Source organism: Xyrauchen texanus, chromosome 21 (assembly GCF_025860055.1).
Source record: "Xyrauchen texanus isolate HMW12.3.18 chromosome 21, RBS_HiC_50CHRs, whole genome shotgun sequence".
Lineage (NCBI taxonomy): Eukaryota > Metazoa > Chordata > Actinopteri > Cypriniformes > Catostomidae > Xyrauchen > Xyrauchen texanus.
This window is the reverse complement of record NC_068296.1, coordinates 26117753-26139288: the sequence shown is the minus strand read 5'-3', so window position 1 is coordinate 26139288 and position 21536 is coordinate 26117753. Positions and strand designations below refer to the sequence as shown.

At 37.0% G+C, this 21536-nt stretch overlaps 1 protein-coding gene across 1 annotated transcript in view; it reads left to right on the top strand.

Annotated features, from left to right (window-relative positions):
* itpr2 (inositol 1,4,5-trisphosphate receptor, type 2) overlaps window positions 1-21536 on the top strand; it is a 99773-nt gene that overhangs the window by 65207 nt on the left and 13030 nt on the right. Inside the window, exons 39-52 of the mRNA XM_052152014.1 lie at window positions 1258-1445; window positions 1533-1713; window positions 3006-3253; window positions 3992-4192; window positions 5447-5557; window positions 5842-5937; window positions 6062-6178; window positions 7966-8076; window positions 10139-10331; window positions 10446-10571; window positions 11917-12092; window positions 12660-12824; window positions 12974-13157; window positions 14744-14818. Of these exons, the coding sequence (XP_052007974.1) occupies window positions 1258-1445; window positions 1533-1713; window positions 3006-3253; window positions 3992-4192; window positions 5447-5557; window positions 5842-5937; window positions 6062-6178; window positions 7966-8076; window positions 10139-10331; window positions 10446-10571; window positions 11917-12092; window positions 12660-12824; window positions 12974-13157; window positions 14744-14818 (2172 nt within the window). The remainder of the gene's footprint in view (window positions 1-1257; window positions 1446-1532; window positions 1714-3005; window positions 3254-3991; window positions 4193-5446; window positions 5558-5841; window positions 5938-6061; window positions 6179-7965; window positions 8077-10138; window positions 10332-10445; window positions 10572-11916; window positions 12093-12659; window positions 12825-12973; window positions 13158-14743; window positions 14819-21536) is intronic.

Genomic DNA, 21536 nt, shown 5'->3' with positions numbered 1-21536 from the left:
CAATGAATAGCATAAAATAATTTCTGTTTTAAATAAATTGTAATGAATAAAGTACAGGAAATACAATTATTATTATTATTATTATTATTTATTTGATTAATTTTAGCCAAATAATTTTATTTAATAGAATTGTCAAAATAATCATTTGTTGCAGCCCTAGATTGAAATGTTATTTATCAATGCTTCTCAATATTCAATAAAAAAAAGTATGTGTATTTTAATCAACATTTCATTTAATTCCACTTCATATTCTATTTTGGATGAACTTTGTCTCTAAACTTGCATTCGTTTCAATGCTGCCTTAGAATTTAGCCTGTCTAGGTAGGCAGCTCAATAAGATTTGGAACAATATCTGCTGAAATGTACCATATGAAAGTGAAGATATCTATATAAATGACAAGCTCTTATGTGATTTTTTTAAAGGGATAGTTCACCCAAAGATGAAAATGACTTCATCATTTACTCTTGCACATGTTATTTCAAACTTGTAGGACTTTCTTTCTTCCGTGGGAGACAAAAGATGAATATGCAGAATGTTAGTTTCAATCACCATTCACTTTCATTGCAACTATCCAACTATCCCTTTAATGTGATATTCCTTCAAAATAATTTTCAATGTATTGGGAATTTATTTACAATATCCTTATTTATAAGCATCTGTCTGATGCAGGTGTACATTGACGGGTCCTTAAACAAGCCCTCATAATAAATCTCCAACTGATTGACAAATTCACTTGTGTAATGGATTGCTGTGAACTGTATGCCAATGATTGACTTATGATCAATAATATGGTAGTAAACAATACATTATATTCTAAAGCCACTTTTTGTATTGTTTTATCAATGATTAACTCTTCTGCTACAAGAATGTAATGCATTTTAATTAATTGAGTATTTGTTATTTTATATATATATATATATATATATATATATATATATATATATATATATATATATATATATATATATATATATACTTTTTAAATATTTAAAGATAACTATGTATCATTATTTCATCATTATATATTGAATTATATTTATATGAGGGGCTTTCTAAGCGAATATTTGTATGTGCGATTTAAATGCGATTAATCATGATTAATTAATCAGGACACTGTGTAATTAATTTGATAAAAAATTGTAATTGATTGACAGACCTAGTTTATACACATTACAGTCTAGTGTATTTTTATTTTTATTGCATGAGTGCAATCAGATTTTAAGGCAGTACCTGAAACTGTGTATTTGTGTGTTTAGGTGGCTCTCAAGGGCAGGACTCTGATAAGCCAGGCACCAGCCTTGCAGAAACTCAGAGTAGGTTAGATGGTGTGGGGGCATCCGAGCTCGTCATCGACCTCATCGTCAGCACTAAGAATGACCGTATCTTTGAGGAGAGCATTTTGCTGGGCATTGCACTGCTAAAAGGAGGGAATACACAAATTCAGGTACACAAAGGTGCTGCCAACACACACATTTCATCTGGATCTTGTGGGTGCACTGTTCTGATGTCATGTTCTGCTATCCCCCTGCAGAACTCTTTTCACAATCAGCTGCACAAGCAGAAGAAGTCAGAGAAGTTCTTTAAGGTGTTCTACGAACGAATGGAGCAGGCTCAGAAAGAGATCCGCTCTAGTGTGTCCGTCAACATGTTTGAGATCAGCTGTAGGAAGAGAGAGGAGGAGGGAGAGGGCTCTGGTATCAGATATAAAAAAGGTATACTTCCTCTTTTTCTATCTCTGCCTCTTTAGGTGCATGTAAGGGCACATTTCTGAAACCTGTCAAGAAAGGTCCATGTCATATTTCACCCAAAAATAAAATAAGAAATTATATTTCTTATCATTTTTATAAGAAAATTAAACCTATTTTTTGTATTGTAACAATTTAGCACATTTAGGCACAGTGTCAGATAAGTCATTTACATAATGAAAACAATGACCTGTCGACTACTTTTTTTCAACAACTTGTCGACTAGTAAAATTTGTTAGTTGTTGTGCAAGCTCTACTCTTTTTATTTTTGCCTTGTTAGAAACCTCTCACAGAAAAAGATGTGATGTTTTAAAGTCTAAAAAATAAAATTTTAGAAATCACACTCTCAGTTTCTTGCTGAAAATAGAGACGTGCCCTAAATGCAGTGTTCTGCTTTATCATACTGTATATGCATAATCCTAAAAAAACAACCTAGACTCTCTAAATGACGCACATTGCATGAGTTCTCTAAGTGTTTCATTGGTCATGTGAATAGCCCATCTCTGAAAAACAAGTGTGCCTGAAAGGGATAGTTCACACAAAAATAGAAAATTCACTCATCATTTGCTCACCCTCATGCCACCCCATATGTGTATGACTTTCTTTTTCTTCTGCTGAACACAAACAAAGATTTTTAGAAGAATATTTCAGCTCTGTAGGTCCACACAATGTAAGTGAATGGTGGCCAGAACTTTGATGGTCCAAAAAGCACATAAAGATTTTTCATTTTTGGGTGAACTATCCCTTTATGTTATAGCTATTCGTGCAAGTGCCTTTCAGGCCTGAGGCAGCATAAATGAAGAGATAGTGAGGCAAATGAATAGGATCTGTCCCTATTTCAACTGCTGGTTTCCATATTCCCTGTAACATGAGGTCATGTGAGGGGTCACTGCTGGTTTATCAAAGACCTGCTGTTATGAACCAGTATTTTATTTTAGGCTAGTATCTAGTGTCAAAGAGAAATGTAATGACTTGGTCATTTGATAAGTAGAAATATTGCCATACATGGATTTAGTTTTGAATACTAAGGTTCATTTTTGCCTGAATTATAGTTTACATACCATAACTATATATAACTAATTATAAACCAGGAGCATTTAGCACCCGAGAAATTGTTGTTGTTCAAGGAAAAATATTGTTGGCTGTAACATTTTGGGTGATTTGCATTCAGTTTAGCCACTTTTGAGAGAAGAACTGCAAATATTCATGAATATTAGTTTACTTTATGTAGCAAGTTCCTTCTTTCTTGTCTTGTGAAGCTCGAGACCCCTTGCATCTCAGAGAGGAAATGCGGGGTCAACTCAAAGAAGCCTCCTCGGTCACCTCCAAGGCATACAGCACTTTTCGCCGGGAGCTGGACCCCGAGATAGAGCTGATGGGGTCAGGAGGATTGGAGGGGCTGGAGGAGGTCGAGGAGGAGATCCAGATGAGCCAGGCAATCACTATCATGAAACCCATACTACGCTTCCTTCAGCTGCTCTGCGAGAATCACAACAGGGACCTGCAGGTGCTGTATTGTCATTGGCTCAATTTTGAGAAGGATTTCAATCTGAAGTGTGTCATTTTTTTCGATTGTTAAAGTACTTTCTTTTATTTCAGCTTAAATGGATAGTTCACCCAAAAATGAAAATTCTCTTATGAATTCTTATTCTTCTGCAGAACACAAATGAAGATTTTTAGAAGAATGTTTCAGCTCTGTATGTCAATAAAAGTGAAAGGTGGTCAGAGTTTTGTAGCTCCAAATATCACATCAAGGAAACATAAGTAATGCATATGACTAAATAAATATATTCATATTGGTGCAAGACTTTTTCAGACCAATGAATGAATGTTCAGGAAAGGTTTTTAAATCACACAAGTAATAGTTTGCGAGTTTGCAGTTCCATTTGGTGTCTCTAGCAGAAATTACAAATTTCACCTTGTTAGTGCTTTAAACCATTCTAAGAGATTACTTGTGTTAAGCAGCACTGCAAGATAAGATGGGATATATTGTGTTTAGTAGTGGCATCCAGTCAAAGTATTTTCACTAAGCCATAAACAAGAGGGCTTGAAATGATCTTTTCTCCATTGTGAGGAAAAAAAGCCTGGCGATGCTTACAAAGTCAAATATTTGCTGTGAGAATTAACATTTCAAAGGACCCCCGACCTAGTATGGATCACTCAGTCTGAATAGAGATACCGATTACTGCCACACAGAACTCAGGTTTGTGCTTTAATCCAAATCGTTCTGTTTTCTTGTATACAGAACTTTCTGCGAGATCAGAACAACAAGACCAATTACAACCTTGTGTGTGAAACACTCCAGTTTCTGGACTGTATCTGTGGCAGTACCACTGGAGGCTTGGGGCTGCTGGGGCTCTACATTAATGAGAGGAATGTGGACCTTGTCATACAAACACTAGAGACGATCACAGAGTACTGTCAGGGTCCTTGCCATGAGAACCAGGTACTAAAGCTTCATCTCTGGAAAATGTGAAATATGTATATATATATATATATATATTTTTCCACATAGACAAAAGGTTTCAGGTGTTAGATTAGATACTGTATTTGCATTTAAAGGAACAGTTCAAATCTATAATCATTTACTAACCGTCATTTCAAACCTGAAATTTCTTTATTTTTTCTTCAGTGAAAATCAAAAAAGAGAAATTCTGAATACTGTACTGATCGCTCTTTTCTGTTCAGTTACAACTAATGGGGACTGGAGCTTCCAAGCTTCAAGAAGGAGACAAAAGCACAATAAAAGTAGTCCATATGACTCTATATTCTAAATCTTCTGAAGCCATACGATAGCTTTGTATCAGGGACAGACTGAAATGAAAGCCGTTTGTGGCAGGGCGGAGGGTGGGGCCGGGTCGTGATAATACACACCCGGACCCTTAATAGGCTAATCAAGCCTCCGAGAGGGATAAAGGTCGACTTAAGAGGATCGTGCGGGAGAGAGAGATAGTTTACGGACATGTCCGTCATGTTTGTGTGTTTGTCTTTTGTTTAAGTTGTTAATTAAATATTATTTACATTGTCCAGCCAGTTCTCGCCTCCTCCTTTCCATTGATCCCGTTAAACCGTTATTGACTTGACAATCGCCATAGCTCCCATTAGCCCATACAGGAGAGAAGAAATTATGTTCGATCCGTGTGTGAAACGTGCTTTTGAGTCAGATCTTTTCCTTAAATCGGTTGATCAAGTTCACAAGCGCAGTCTAAATGATTCGTTCACAAATCGGACTGATTCGATTCCCAAGATCAACTCTGATTCAATCACAACAGTTCTCAAATGAACAGTGAATATCAACTTAAATTTTGATTGTATGACTTGAGAAGACTTGGAATATTGAGCACTAGTCATACAGGCTAATTTATTATACTTTTATGGTGCTTTTATGTCCTTTATGCGCCTTTCCCAATTCATTGTAATTGCGTGGAAAAGAACAACAAAAACAACCTTCTGTGTCCCTTTTGTGTTCTAAAAGTTTGTAATGGCATGAGACATGAGAATAATGATAATTGGCATTTTTGGGAAAACTGTTCCTTAAACTCTACTGATTATGCTGAAGAGGTGATTTTTTCCACTCACCAAAGGCTTAAAAAATGATCAGATACAGCTACTTGCTTTCAGTTTCAGATAAGTTTTATGTATGAATGTTATTTCAATTAAGCTCTTATGGATTATAGATTATGTATTTCCTCCTCTGCAGTCATGCATAGCCAGGCACGAGTCGAACGGCATTGACATCATCATTGCTCTCATTGTGAACCCAATCGATCCTTTGGGAAAGAACCGACTTGACCTTGTGCTGGAACTGAAGGTACTCATTTGCATGCAGATACTCATGTAATTCCAATAAGGAGGCAAGTGATAGGATTATAATAAAATTCTCAGATAACAACATAGCTTGTTTTGAGGCATTTTAGTTTTGATGTTTAAAAACATCTTCACAGTTTATCTAATAAGTGATTTTTGCACTTCACAGCCATTTAAAGGTGCTGTTTTAAATACCATGTGTGGAAAGTCAGGGGCTAAGTCTAGAGAAATATAGCTAAATGTCAATGAGCTAAATTAAAATGTCCTTTTTATATGATGAAAAATCAGAACAATGCATCTAAACTTCTCCTGGCCATCATGGAAAGTTGTCAGGACAGCGAGAACGCTGAGAAGATCCTCTACAAGATGAGACCCAACGAACTGGTGAGCTGAGCAGTACATTATGTACTTTTGAGGTCATCTATTATTAGCCAAAACAAATCTCAACTTTCCCATCAACTTTATAATGTGATGTTCTAATACAGTGTGACTGTATGTATGTATATAGTTTGATGTGATGAATGAGGCCTACGATCATGTAGAAGAAAGTAAGATTGATCAAGAGACTTCAGATCAGATCAGACCTAAAGACGTTGGCCACAACATCTACATCCTGGCCCATCAGGTAAGATTTATTCCATCATTGCTTAAAATCTTTCTTAACCCTTCTACAGTCTTCGTTACAGGCCAACACTCTTAATATTCCAGTTTAAATTTCACTGGATACAATAATCATGTATTTTAGTTAATTTCTTTAAAGAAATTTATTAAAACTAACTACACTACATTACACCATTTGTTTTCATATTAAATAAACACATTTTATTTTACGTTCACTTAATTAAAATTATACACTTCATTAAACTGAAAAAATGTGTCATGCATTTGGAGCCTCTGCTGGAAAAAAAATACAGTTACATGAAATGACAATAATAACCAGTAGATGGCTGCAGTGATTTTTACTTCATATCTGTTAGCGTTGGGTTTCATTAGAAAGTACGTTAATGCAAGAAAGAAAACTGCTCATCAAGTGATTTTATGATGTCTTTAAAGTTTTTTTTAATTGTTCATGGCAATCCACATGCATATTTGCCATTTTGAAAAAAAGAAGAAAAGAAAATCCCTCTGAGGATGGGTTTAGTTGTCTTGTGAGGAAATCCTCTTGCAAGTTGTGCGTTTCTCAGTCTTAAACTTCTCTTTCACTTCCACCTGTTTTCCTGATGGTCTCAGCCATCTGCCAGACAGTTTATTTCTGTCACTAACTGGCTGCTTTCATAATGACACCAGCATAATTTTAAGTGTTCCTCTATCACAGTTTTTCTGACATATATCAGACCACACGAAGGTCTTAGAGAGAACAAAAGTGTGCACATTTCACTCAGTTTGCCTTGCTGGAGTTAAATTGAAGTGCTGCTCATTGCCATATGATCGAGTTTGGGAGGTTCTGCTTCAGTTGAATCATCTGCACAATGTTTACATTTTCTCTGTAGTTCCTCACATGAAGAAAACAAAACAGGGCCTGAGGACGTAAGACCAGGGGGGGGGGGGTGGTCTGCGTCAGTACTCACTGAAATACCCAGGCCCCCCTATAAAAATATTATTAAGTAGTTTATTAAAACTGAAGATGTCTTTTTAGTAATTCATTAATGCATTGTGCTTGTTTGGCTTAACTTCCTTTAGTTTGGTCAAACTCACAGTAGCTTTAATTGCCACCCATGAGAGAACTCTCTGTAAACATTCTGCAATTGATGCATAGAACTGTGTGTAAATTGACTTTGTAGCTCTGGAAAATGAATTGAATGATGATATAAGCATTTCCACAAAGAATAAGAAATGTTTGATTTGTTCCCACTTTAATTTTTTGTTGGTTTGCTCAGCAATGTTGGTGTTTGTCACAAAATTAGAGATATTCTTGTGCTTGCATGGTTAGAAGGAGAATACAAAGTCAATGACATTATGTGGTGTCAGTTCTGCTTTCGACCACGCGCCTGGCTCTCTTCCAGTTTTTCGAGAATGAAAATGTTGCTGTGAACATTGTTGGAGTATGGAGTAGGTTCCTGCAGAGGGCCATTTTTTTCTTCATTGTCCTGTATTTGAAATGATCAACCAAATACTTTTTAGTTCCCTGATTTTTAATTGTGTTCTCTCTGGGTGTCATTGTCTCACAGATGCTTACTGCCCCACGAGACTGTTGGAATTCAGTAATTTCAATAAAAACCAGAGTTCCTCTATATGGGTTGCTGATATAGTGTTTTGATTTTGAAATAATCACCTTGATCTGTCTGGCCTCTTGTGGATTGACTCATCCATTATTAAACTGATAAACTGTCTTAGTTAAATCACTGTGTCTCTAATGTAGTAACATTGAGCTGTTGTTGCTGGTGTGTGATTGCTAGTGTTTTTGATTTTCAGTTGGCTCGACATAGAAAAGACCTCCAGCATAGTTTGAAACCTGGTCTAGACCCTAATGCCGAGGGAGAGGAAGCACGCAGATACTACGCCAACCACACTGCTCAGATAGAGGTAAATTAAAGAGTTTCAAGCTGAAGTGTATAATTTTTTCGATGTTAAAATACTTTCTCCTATCCAAGTTTAATATCCAGAGTAGTAGATATCCATAACTTAATATCCATAACTAGAGCTGCACGATTCTGGATTTTTTTACTTAGAAAAAAGATCACGATTCTCTCACGATTCTGAAGACGATTCTGAAGATTTCAGTGATTTAAAAAAAACCTGGACATAACTGGGTATTGGACAATGTAACATAGAGTTTACTAGAGGTTCTGACAAAATGTCCTCTGCTTCAATCTATACAAAAATTAAATAAAGTTGTAAATCAAATATATACATTTAAAATGTTCTTAGTCCACAAGAGCGTGCAACAAATACATTATAAACCAAACAGCACCTTGTGACTATTGCAAAACAAAAAAAATCCTTTTAAAAACTGCATAATATATCAAAAAAAACTATTTAAAGTGTTTATCACATGCTAAGTAAAAATCAAAACAATTAGAAAAAAGCTTCATTAACAGTTCTATGTTAACTTGGTATTGCACTTGTAAGCAAATATGCTATAAAACACTGTTATTTTACAAAAGTTTATATATATATATATATAAATAATTTAAAACAATGAGGCCTTAAGCAGGCTTAAGCCTTTAAAACTTGCTTCAAGCTTGTAGAGGATTTTTTTCAAGAGCCAGTAATTAAATAGAGAACAGAGTAAACAGTGCATTAAGTTTTTAGCAACAGTAGCAATTAAACATTTAAAAAATAATATTATAAAACATTAAAAAAGGTATTTTCATTGAAAATGAAACTACTTAAATACTTGACACTCTTTACTGTGTGATAGATTTACATTAATACTGATTTGATGCAGCAAGAATGCCTAAATGCCAATAACAGACAGCGTGCAGCTTGCATACATTTAGACATCGCACAAATCTAACATGATGAAGACTTTGTCCCATCTGCTTATACATTAATGGCTGTGTTTGCTTTAATATCTTGTCAAGACAGCGCAGATTTAATCAGTCTGTTTTCACTGGTAATTCATTAACAGCTGTGTTTACATTAATATCACCTAAAGAGGGGTATTTTGATTACAAACTGTTTAGTGTCTCATGCAGGAACACTGCATTCATCACAAGACCCAAGTGCACGGGCAGACACACGGATGTGAGCATTTGAGAGCTGCCAGCTGTGATGAAACTGCGCCCTTGATGTGAATTTAGTCAGACCTTGGCAATGGCGGTATTTTTTAGCAGCGGTGGCTATTAAAATATTGAACTGAACAGAGATTATGTCATACTCTTAGCTAATCGTGGCTGCATCCTGCAGTTTGTAACCCACTATGCTCGACAAATGTCTTTGGCCATTGCCAAAGTTTATTCAACATCTCGTGCAGGAGCACTGCGTTTTGTAGATGCCATATAAAATGTATATTTAACATTTAAAAACATGTCTTGATGTGAATTTCTCATTAAAATTTGACCACCTTACAAATGCATGCCACTGGATCATTAATATACATTACAGAATCGTTGTCATTTAGAAATGAGATCGCATGGGTGTCTGAATCGAGATCGAGATCTTTTAACGATTAACCGTGCTGGTCTAGAGACAACAATAATAAGTAAGCCATTCTTTGGTTGATTTTCCTGAAAAGTGTAAACACTAAGGCTCTGTGGCACTTTAAAAACATTGCTCTGTTTGTTTGAGCATCAAAACCAGCCCAACATTGGCTCGACCAATGGCATTAGTTCGACTTTTTTGTTTGATCAATGGAAGACATTTGGTGTGTTTGGGAAACCAGTTTGAAAGCGTTCATTATTTTTTCAGTTCGGTTTAACTTTTCTAGTGGCCCAGAAATAACACACTTCAGCCTAATGAAATTTGATTTGTTTCCATCGTAAATTTGATTAGTTTCATTCACAATTTAAGGGCTGTTCTAAAGCAAAGCATGCCACCTGTTTCCATTCCAGCATTTCTAAAAGCCTGGTTCCAAATCCTGTTTTGTCTATATTATCAATTAAAGACGAATGTTTATCGATCTGCCCTTTTTTTTGCTTTTTAGATTGTGCGTCACGATCGCACAATGGAGCAGATCGTGTTTCCTGTGCCCAACATCTGCGAGTATCTGACAGAAGAATCAAAAGTGCGTGTGTTCACAACCACCGAGCGAGATGATCAGGGCAGCAAAGTCAATGACTTCTTTCAACAGTTTGATGACCTCTACAATGAGATGAGGTGGCAGAAGAAAATAAGAAGTGAGTTACTTTGCTTTGCACAAGAAAAACAATTGTAAAAATCTACCACCACATCACTGTTTTTATTGCCTTCATATTGAGTCATTGAACTTATGTATTGGTGTTTGTTTGCAGATAACGCACCGCTTTTCTGGGTGTCGAAACACATATCACTATGGGGCAGCATTTCCTTCAATTTGGCTGTGCTGGTCAACTTAGCTGTTGCTCTTTTCTACCCATTTGGAGATGATGGAGATGAGGGTATGGCACCAAGGATCATTGTTTTCTGACATACACTCTGAAAACCCTAATAAATGTATTGCGCTCATTTGATTAAATGAGTTCCCTTCATTTCATTAAGTAATGGGGTATTTTAGTTCAATCAACTTGGTGTTCAAGTAGAGTAAACGTAACTATTTAAGTTGATTTAACTAGATGCAAGCAGACTTAAATATGCTGTAAGCAATGTTTTTTTTTTTTTCATGGAAAGGTATCCAAACATTTTTACTACTCCCTGAGAGTTTTTAATGAAATTGAATTAAAAGATAACAGCATTGGAGCTCTTCTAATATTCAGGGGGAAACTTTTCCAAAGCTTTGGGGCCACTACTGCAAATGTACTGTATGGTCTCCTTTTAGTTTGAGTCTGGACCTAGGGGCACTCAAAATCCTCTGATCAGATGACCTAAGAGATTTAAGGGGCTTTCACCCTCTCAATATCATTAAAAGAAAGAAATATTAATATAGTCCGGATATATCTCACTGGTCTCTGTGACAACTAGACTCTGTAAACAGCAAACAAAATATGTCCGCAATCTGCGGACAATGACGCTTTCTGCCTGTCAGTCATTTTGCATGTTCTCATAGTATTGAAGTTACAGCAAATTATTGAGGCCTAATGCCACTTTTATGCTATCTTGCTCATAACGGTTGTCAGTTGAGGGTGCAATTTTGCTGCTGTTGTTTTTGACAACCGTTTCTGCTCTTGTCGGTCTCAATAAAGCTAATTTGTTATCTTTGGAGTGTGGGGTTTTGGAAAAAGCAGTTAGCGTGGCTAATCCAATGGCTCAGTTTGTAGAAATTGTAGAACGGCAACATCGCTTACAGCACCTTTAACTCAGATTTGATATTTAAATATTGTTGTTTCTACTCTTGTTGATCATTTTGATTGAATTGATTCAAGTTTAGATCAAACAATAACACAGCTGAAATAAAGATGGTAACTGATTCTAGTTCAGTCATTATATAAACATAATTCTCCACAGAAATCATAAATACCTGCACTTTAACTGCACATGCACAAGGAGAAACTTGACCCTGTTAACATTATAGCCAAACACTATTTTCAACAGAACAACATAAATAATGCAACAAAACCTCTATGAATTCTTATAAACAACTATGTAAATGCTCCCATATGTTTCCTCTGTCCAAGGAAACATAAACATTATTTAAGCAGCAAGGGATTGTGGGTATTCCTAATAGCCTCATCTTTGTACTTAATAGTTTGAGTTATTAACACTTAAAATCTTAAGCCTGTGGATTTTTTATATAAATAAGGTGAAGAAGTTCCAGATAAATCAATGTTATATTTGTTTGTTTTTCAGGTATCTTGCCACCATTCGTGTCCATCTTGCTTTGGGTTGCAGTGGTCATGAGCACCTTCATGTTGTTAGTCCTACCCCGGCCTGGGGGTATTCTGGTGTTTCTGGTCACCGCCATTCTCCGCTCCATTTACACGCTGGGCTTAGCACCCACACTGCTGCTTCTGGGGGCCGTTAACGTAAGGCAAATTCATTAGCAACCGTTCATGCTTTATTTATCCCGTCAATTCTCAGAGACAATGAAATATTAGAAAAGACCATTCATTAACAAATAAACATTGTTTACCAGGACTGATGGTGGTGAGGAAGTCCACAGATGAATTGTTAATACTAGTAATTACAGGAAGCTGTTCAATATCGGCATAATATGAAAGATGCCAGGAGAGTATCTAGCTTTGCCATTTTCTGTCAGTATCACTGTGCTTGATGTGCGTTCAGATAAAAAATTTGAGTGATTTCATGCCTCTCTCCCAGCCAACTGGAGCTGCAGTCTCGCAACTGCTGACGCTGCTGACTCTGTTGTGTCAGTCTGTGTGTGTCTGATCAAGCTGGCATCTCCCACAGCCATTATGGCACCACATGAAGAACCAACAGACACATGTGCTCAAACAGATTCTAGGAGTCTGGGATCCGTTTTATATTAGACGCCATAGAAGTTAGATTGGTACGACAAAAAGGCCTGAACTGAATGCTGTTGAAACGTGCCTTCAAATGTTATTGGAAGGATGTTTATTCTGTCTTCACAGCTGCTGAATAAAATTGTGTTCCTGGTGAGTTTTGTTGGGAACCAGGGCACGTTCACACGAGGGTATAAAGCGGTCATCATGGACGTCTTCTTCCTTCTCCACATCAGTTTTGTCATCGTGTGCATGTTGGGTCTGTTCGTACACGAGTTCTTCTACAGCATTCTGGTACAATTTCACATGTTTTGCTGAATAATCTTGAGTTACAACAATAAATGAAATTTTTATGTGTTTTTTTATTTTATTTCTTTTTTTATTCATGTTTAGCTCCTTTCCAAACGCTCTCTTTCTCATCGTCTTTATTTCCTTCTCTACAGTTGTTCGATTTAGTACGTAGAGAGGAAACACTTCTAAATGTAATGAGGAGTGTGACGAAGAACGGCCGTTCCATCTTCCTCACAGCTGTTCTGGCCATCATCCTGGTCTACCTCTTCTCCATTGTGGGCTTCCTCTTCTTTAAAGATGACTTCTTGATGGAAGTGGACCGGCTACCTGGCTTAAGTAAGTATGAATTGTACATGATGCCCCACTCATGTTCTCAGGTATGGTAGCCTCCCTTCTCTCAAGCTGCGTATTTAACTGAAGCAAAGGAACTTGTGGTCTCTTTCATATTTCCAAAATGTTCTGAAAGTCATTATCAAATGTCCATATGGAGTTTCATGACACATCCTATGTATCTAAATTCGATCACAATACGCCTGGGTGCATTTACACAGTTTTAATGTGGTTGAATGGTATGCAATTGTGATCAAAAGACTCATGTTAATGGGATAGTTCACCCAAAAATTTACATTCCCTCACCATTTTTATAAGAATATCTCAGCTCTGTTAGTCCATAAAAAAGACAGTATAAAAGTAATCCATAAGACTCCAGTAGTTTAATCCATGTTTTCTAAAGCAATATGATAGGATTGGGTGAGAAACAGATAAATATTTAAGTCCTTTTTTACTATAAATTCTCCTCCCTGCCCAGTAGATGGTGATATGCACTAAGAATGTGAATTGCCAAAAACAAAAGAAGAAGAACGTGAAAGTTGAGTGTAATAATAAAAAATAACTTAAATATTGATCTTTTTTTCTCCCACACTTATCATATTGCTTCTGAAGACATGGATTAAACCATCGGAGTCTTACTTTTGGATTACTTTTATGCTGCCTTTATATATTTTTTGGAATTTCAGAGTTCTGGCCACCTTTCACTTTGTGTTTAGCAGAAGAAAGTAAGTGATAACACATCTGGGATGACATGAGTGTGAACTATCCCTTTAATGGCAGGGGTAAATCTAAAATGTGCATATGGCTGGCCTTTTAGAAATTACAGCAAGTTTTGTACACATTACCCTTTTGTTTGAGCACAAAGGCATTTCACGTCCAAATTATTTTAGAATACTGGCCTCCTATGAACTTGGTAAGCTTCGTTATCTACTTTGTAATGTCTAAAATGGATTACCATTTTGAAATAACTGTTTGTTTTGTTGTTTTTTAAAAGACTTGATATGAATAACACTAAAATGTTTCTGCGAGATTATTAAAAGGATCTAGAACTACCAGATCTGTGACATAGTCAGTATGTACTCGGTATAAGTTTATTTGTACTTGCTACACATGTGGATATGCTGCCGCAATGGAAGGTGTTGATATTTAGGTTAGTACATCTGTCTGTTTATATGACCACATGTGGCCCTGGCCGTGGCTGTGTTTAGATGGGAGAGGACCTGCTAGCACATGGCACCTAGACATGTGGCCCAGCTCAGGTCACACTTTCTTATGTAATGACTTCCTGTGCACTGCAACACTGTACAAGCACTGAGGACAGAAAGGGCACACTCATAAAACACATGCATACACTGGAAAAAAAAAATCAGCATGATTTATTAAAACATTCAAAAAAGAACATTTGATTGTGAGCACGGATGTCCTGCTCTTTGCAGTTGAAACATTTTTTACGTAAATATGAAAAAGAAACGAAATATAGCACGTTTTTTAAATGTTTATGCATGTGATACAAATGCAGGTTTTATTGTTTTGACAATAGCTCATGGAAAAGTGTATTTAGATACTGACTATTTGTCTGGTTCGTCTTCTAGAGAGACCAGACATGAAGGAGACTATGACCTGTGTTAGTGAGACCTGTTCTAACTCCCCCTTTAGCCCTCTACACGGTAAGTCAGCACACCTTGATTCGTTCTTACAGTGGCCCCAAAAAGTATCTGGACACTGAAGCCACTCTTGAATTGTATAAATGTCATTACTTAAGAGATCTGCTCTCCACTTTCTTCATATACAGGGACTTTAAAATAATTTTCCGGGTTCACTCCAAGTTAAGCTCAATCAACAGAATTTGTGGCATAATATTGATTACTACAAAAATGTATTTTAACTTGCCCCTCCTTTCTTTAAATAAAGCAAAATAAAGTAAGTACCAGACTGTAAAATCGATTTTTGGCTTTTTATTTCTCCCATATTCTCCCCAAATTGGAATGCCCAATTCCCAATGCGCTCAAAGTCCTTTTGGTGGCATAGTGACTCGCCTCAATCCGGGGTGGCGGAGGATGAATCTCAGTTGCCTCTGCATCTGAGACCGTAAATCAGCACATCTTATCAACATAATCAACATTATGCCACAAATGCAGTCAATTGAGCTTAACTTGTATTGAACCCAGATTATTCCTTTAATGCTTTCTGTTCAAATGTTTTTTTATATATATTTTTGCATGGTTTCAGTAGAAAATAATTTAAATAAACACAGAATACACAACCGAGAAATGTGACTGGCAACTTGGCCGAGTGGAAACAAACAGTATATCATAAATGTGGTGAAAATATTTAATGAAATTTTTTTATTTTTATTTTTTTACATCAAGTGTACTAATACTTTCTGGGGCAATTGTATGTATTAAATGGATCTCCGTTTGCAGTACTGATGTAAAAATCGTTATGTCACTTGGTGTGATTGTTTAGTTATTGTTTAGCATTAGTATTGTCGGGCTAAATAATCAAGCTAAATTAAGGGTTTTATTTGGAGTGTGAGCCTCTCATTTAGAATGACTTCATGAATCATTATTTCCTGTGCAGTACATTAGTTTCTCCTTAGTCTTTACTCGTCACACTCTTTTGCTCAATGCATTGCATAATTTGCTTCACTGGTGGCATGCTGATCCATCTGTGTGTGCCTATGTGTTTAATATCAATGCATTCTTTTGACCTCTCCCTCTTTCTCCCATCTCTTTCCTTGTTGCTTACTTGCCTTACCCTTCTCATTCCTTCATCCTTCCTTCCTTCCTTCCTTTCTCTCTTTCTTTGTTTTTTCTTTGTTTCCCCTCCTATAAGAAAATTGGCCTTCACAAGCACTGTATAAATACAGTGAGGACCAAAAGTCCAGCAAAACTATATATATATATCATTTATAGGGCTGTGTATCGATTAAAAATTTTGACAAATTAATTACGATTAATCATGGTACATTAAAACAAACATTCAAATATAATCATGAGTATATTTAATTTATACTTTGTCTCAAAGAACTTGCAAGAAATTGGTTAGTCAACTCTTGTTTGTTTTAAAGTATAAACATGTGAAAATGTAAATTTTTTGCAGAGAGTTAATTAGACAATTTTTTGTATTTGTATACATGCAATACAATCAGTGAACATGCTCTAATTAAAAGTTGGGCAATATTGTGTTTTCTAGTAGACTTTTTTAATAATAGGACCAAATGAGCACTCAATTTATATAAATTTTTTGATAGTATTTTTGGCTAAATAAACTTAAGTGTACATTGCCAATGCATTATTAGACACATACAGATAAAAACAATTTTGAATGCTGAAATTTTATTTGCTGAAGTATAAAATATAAAAACTATTATTTTCTCTGGCTGCCTTTCAGTCTCTGTCACGCACACACAAGAAACAGTCTTTCTCAGACGGTTTCGCTTATGACACTAGTTCAGATGACAGGGAGTGAGCATTTTTGGCTGATGCGAAGAGATACCGCAGCTTGCCCGTATCTCTCCCTGGTTCACAACTTGTGGGTGAAATCTCCATTCTCCTTACAGTAAATACGTTCCCATGTTTATTATGCCTGTGACATGTGTTGTGCGTAATAAATAAGTGTGCAATGCTCCACACAATAATAAAAAAGGATGTCGAGTCGACCGTGTATCTCCTGGAAAATATATATGCAAATTTTAGCCATAGGAAGTGAGGAAAAACATTAGAGTTAGTTTCAGGTAGTGAAAAATAAAAACTTAATTAAAAGAAATTACAGCATGACGTTAAACAGACAACTATTAATCGCAGAAATGAATGTTACATTTCCCAGCCCTCATTTTTTCAAATTTAATGCTGCATATTTATTACAAATTATATCAGCAATATAGAAGTTGAGTGAAAATTGGAATTGAATGATAATTTCATAATATTTGGTATGTAATATATTTACATATACTGAAAAAATAAAACCATTTATACAAATAAAAAAAAAACAATATGGTCCCCATATATGTCAACATATTCTAAGGGTCTGAGTTCTTGATACAGTAAAACCTCCAGTTTTTGAATCTCACATATGGATGGATGGATGTATACATGGATGGATTACTTAATGTATTTATAAATGCAAACATGTCAATAAAAATCCTGAATATATTCTTGCAAATCTGAATAAATATATATATAGTTGAAGTCAGAGTTTTACATATACCTAAGCCAAAAACATTTAAACTCCGTTTTTCACAATTCCTGACATTTAATCCTAGAAAACATTTAGGGTCACTACTTTATTTTAAGAATATAAAATGTCAGAATAATAGTAGACGGATTGATTTATTTCAGCTTTTATTTCTTTCATCACATTCCCAGTAGGTCACAAGTTTACATACACTTTGTTAGTATTTGGTAGCATTGCCCTTAAATTGTATTACTTGGGTCACAAAAAATTTGGGTAGACTTCCACAAGCTTCTAGACTTCCACAAGCTTCTCACAATAACTTTCTGGAATTTTGGCCCATTCCTCCAGACAGAACTGATGTACCTCAGACAGGTTTCTAGGCCTCCTTGCTCGCACACGCTTTTTCAGTTCTACCCACAAATGTTCTATCGTATTGAGGTCAGGGCTTTGTGATGAACATTCCAATACCTTGGCTGTACTTCAGCCATTTTGCCACAACCTTAGAGGTACTCTTGGGGTCATAGTCTATTTGGAAGACCCATTTGCGACCAAGCTTTAACTTCCTGGCTGATGTCTTGAGATGTTGTTTCAATTTATCTGCATAATTTTCCTTCCTCATGATGCCATCTATTTTGTGAAGTGCACCAGTCCCTCCTGCAGCAAAGCACCCCCCACAACATGATGCTGCCACCCATGCTTCACGGTTGGGATGGTGTTCTTTGGCTTGCAAGCCCCCCTGTTTTCCTCCAAACATAACTATGGTCATTATGGCCAAACAAATAAAAAAATGTTTTCATCAGACCAGAGGACATTTCTCCATAAAGTAAGATCTTTGTTCCCATGTGAATTTGCAAACTGTAGTCTGGCTTTTTTATGGTGGTTTTTGAGCAGTGGCTTCTTCCTTGCTGAGCAGCCTTTCAGGCTGATTGATTGGGTTCAAGTTCATTCAAGGACATTCACAGAATTGTCCCTAAGCCACTCTTGCGTTGTCTTTGCTGTGTGCTTAGGGTCATTGTCCTGTTGGAAGGTGAACCTTTGGCCCAGTCTGAGGTCCTAAGCAGCTGTCATTAAGGATATCTCTGTATTTTGCTGTGAGTTCAGCTTTCCTTTAACCCTGACCAGTCCCGCAGTGCCTGCCACTGAAAAACACCCCCACAGCATGATGCTACCACCATCATGCTTCACCGTTGGGATGGTATTTCACAGGTGATAAGCGGTGCCTGGTTTCCTTCAGACATGACACTTGGAATTGAGGCCAAAAAGTTAAATTTTCATTTCATCAGATCAGAGAATCTTGTTTCTCAAAGTTCGAAAGTCCTTTAGGTGCTTTTTTTATGTGTCTTGCACTGAGAGACTTCCGCCACTCTGCCATAAAGCCCAGATCGGTGGAGCGTTGCAGTGATGTTTGTCCTTCTGCAAGTTACTCCCATCTCCACACATTATCTCTGGAGCTCAACGAGAGTGACCATCGGGTTCGTGGTCACCTGTCTTACCAAGGAGCTTCTCCCCTAATTGCTCAGTTTGGCTGGGTGACCAGCTCTAGGAAGAGTCCTTGTTGTTCCAATCATCCATTTAAGAATTATGAACCACTGTGCTCTTTGGAACCTTCAATGCAGCCAAATTTGTTTTAGCCTTCTCCAGATCTGTGCCTCAACACAATCCTGTCTACTCAGTTCCTTTGACCTCATGGCTTGATTTTTGCTCTGATATGTCTTTTCAGCTGTGAGGCCTTAAATAAACAGGTGTGTCCCTTTCCAAATCTTGTCCAATCAATTGAATTTGCCACAGATGGTCTCCAATCAAAGTGTAGAAACATCTGAAAGACAATCCAGAGAAATGGGATGCACTAGAGCTAATTCATTGCAAATGGTCTGAATACATATATCAATATGATATTTAAGTTTTATTTTTAATAAAATTGCAAATGTATCAGAAATCTGGTTATTGCTTTGTCATTATGGGATATGGAGTGTAGATTGATGTGAAAAAAAAAATTATTTAATTTAAAGCATTTTAGTGTAAGGCTTATACTTTCTGAATGCACTGTACAGCCGTGGCCAAACATATTGGCAGTGACATCAATTTTGTGTTTTGCAAAGTTTGCTGCTTCAGTATTTGTAGATTATTTTTTCACATGTTTCTATGGTATACTGGAAAACAGTAATAAGTGTTCCATAAGTTTTAAAGGCTTTTATTGGCAAACACACTCAATTTATGCAAAGAGTTAATATTTACAGTGCTGACCCTTGTTCTTCATAACCTCTGCAATTCACTCTGGCATGCTGGATATCAGCTTCTGGGCCAAATTCTGACTGATGGCGATCCATTCTTGATTTATTAGTGCTCAGATTTGATCACAATTTGTCGGCTTCTGCTTGTCCACTCGCCTTTTGAGGATTGACTACAGGTCCTTAGGATTAAGTTCCAGGCATTTGCCTGGCCACGGATCCAAAATTTCAATGTAATGATCTCCGAGCCACTTCATTATCACTCTTGTCTTGTGAGAGAGCCCACTCCCTTGGATTTAAAGCAACCCCACACATGGATTGTCTCAGGATGCTTCACTGTTGGCACGACACAGGACTCATGGTAGCGTTCACCTTTTCTTCTCCGGTCTATCGAATTTCCAGATATCCCAAACAGTCGGAAGGGGCTTCATCAGAGAAAATAACTTTGCACCAGTCTTCTGCTGTCCAATCCTTGTACTTCATGCTGAATTTCAGTCTGTCCTTGAACTTTTTCTTGGAGAGAAGTGGCTTCTTTGCTGCCCTTCTTCCCACCAGGCCATTGTCCAAAGTCTTCGTCTTGCTTTGCGTGCAGATGGACTCACCAACCTGATGCCAATATTGAGCAAGCTCTGCACTGGTGGTGATACGATTCCATAGCTGACTCCTCAGGAGAAAATGGTCCTGGCGCTTGCTGAACACTCTGGGACGTCCTAAAGGCTTCTTCACTGCAGTTGAACCGCTCTCCTTGAAGTTCTTGATCCGGTAAATGGTTCTTTCAGGTGCAATATTCTTTGCAGCAATATCCTTGCATGTGAGGCCATTTTGATGCAAAGCAATGATGGCTGCACATCTTTCTTTAGAGGTAACCATTGCTAACTTTTCATTGGCTCTGTACCTGTACTCTGTACAATGACAATAAAGTTGAATCTTAATCTTAACAAGAACACAATGATTGGAAGCACTTCTTCCCTCCTTTAATAGCAAACAGTCTGCTCTTATAATCCAATTAGAATGATAGAGTGATTTCACCTGACTAGTACTGGTTTACACTTTCCCAGGTGCTGCTGATATGCTTAGGTGAAATTATGTTAGCTGGTCATTTTGTGCCAGGGCCAAAAACCAGTTACATTTGGGTTTTTGTAAAAGTTAAATGAAGCAAAAGGCCATTTAAGCTTTTTGCAATTATTTAAAATGCATCTGATCACAATAATCTAGAAACAATGAGAATCAACACCACAACAACTGAAGCAGGAACATTTGCGAAACACAAAATGTATGTCGCTGCCAATACTTTTGGCCACAGTTGTGTATATATATACATATATATATTCAGTATCTCACAAAAGTGAGTACACCCCTCACATTTTTGTAAATAATTTATTCTAGGTTTTCATGTGACAACACTGAAGAAATTACACTTTGCTAAAATATAAAGTATTGAGTGTACAGCTTGTATAACAGTGGACATTTGCTGTCCCCTCAAAATAACTCAACACACAGCCAGTAATGTCTAAACCGCTGGCAACAAAAGTGAGTACACTCCTAAGTGAAAATGTCCAAATTGGGCCCAATTAGCCATTTTCCCTCCCCGGTGTCATGTGACTCATAAGTGTTACAAGGTCTCAGGTGTGAATGGGGAGCAGGTGTGTTAAATTTGGTGTCATCGCTCTCACACTGCCTCATACTGGTCACTGGAAGTTCAACATGGTACCTCATGGCGCATAATTCTCTGAGAATCTGAAAAAAAAAAGAATTGTTGCTCTACATAAAGATGGCCTAGTCTATAAGACGATTGCCAAGACCCTGATACTGAGCTGCAGTACAGTGGCCAAGACCATACAGCGGTTTAACAGGAGAGGTTCCACTCAGAACAGGCCTCGCCATGGTCGACCAAAGAAGTTGAGTGCACGTGCTCAGCGTCATATCCAGAGGTTGTCTTTGGGAAATAGACATATGAGTGCTGCCAGCATTGCTGCAGAGG